Below are 542 nucleotides of genomic sequence, written 5' to 3'. Positions count from 1 at the left end.
CTGGGAATAATGGCTCCTGATGAGAGCTGAGTCTGCCAAATTCATGACGTGTGTGATCTGATCCAACTCTGTGCTGGCTGTGGGTGCACCCACTCCTAAATAGATTTGCAGGTTTGTATGGAAGGGCCCCCAGCTGTGTCCCACAGGGCCAGGTTGGGGGACTTGGGGCTGTCCCTGTCCCTCAGTGTTCCCTCATTGTGCCCTGTCCCTACAGCCAGGCCATCCGTGCGCTGCAGGACGAGGTTTGGCGGCTGCGCCTGCGGCTGGAGGAGAGCCTGCACCGGTCCCACAGCTACCCCGAGGGCAGAGCCCCTCACACCCCCAAGGGGAGGAGGCAGGCAGCAGCCAGCAGAGCTTCATTCCTCCAGGATGCAGCACCCGTGGGGTAGGTGGCTGAGCAGAGACCAGATTGTCCCCAAAGAGCGCTGGGTTGGGGGATCTGGAAGCACCTGTCTCTTCCCCTAGCCCTAACTCTAACCCATTTCCCTAGCTTTAACCCTAACCCTTTTCCCTAGCCCCATCCCCTTTCCCCCAATCTCCTT

At 59.8% G+C, this 542-nt stretch overlaps 1 protein-coding gene across 1 annotated transcript in view; it reads left to right on the top strand.

Annotated features, from left to right (window-relative positions):
• The window catches only part of WHRN (whirlin), a 35,070-nt gene extending 34,681 nt beyond the window's left edge, over positions 1-389 (top strand). The window contains exon 15 of the mRNA XM_019621298.1: positions 215-389. Coding sequence (XP_019476843.1) covers positions 215-389 — 175 coding nt within the window. The remainder of the gene's footprint in view (positions 1-214) is intronic.
• Positions 390-542: the final 153 nt, after the last annotated feature.

This window comes from Meleagris gallopavo, chromosome 19, assembly GCF_000146605.3.
Source record: "Meleagris gallopavo isolate NT-WF06-2002-E0010 breed Aviagen turkey brand Nicholas breeding stock chromosome 19, Turkey_5.1, whole genome shotgun sequence".
In the NCBI taxonomy this organism is placed as follows: domain Eukaryota; kingdom Metazoa; phylum Chordata; class Aves; order Galliformes; family Phasianidae; genus Meleagris; species Meleagris gallopavo.
The sequence above is the reverse complement of the archived record's forward strand: the minus strand, read 5'-3'. Positions and strand labels throughout refer to the sequence as shown.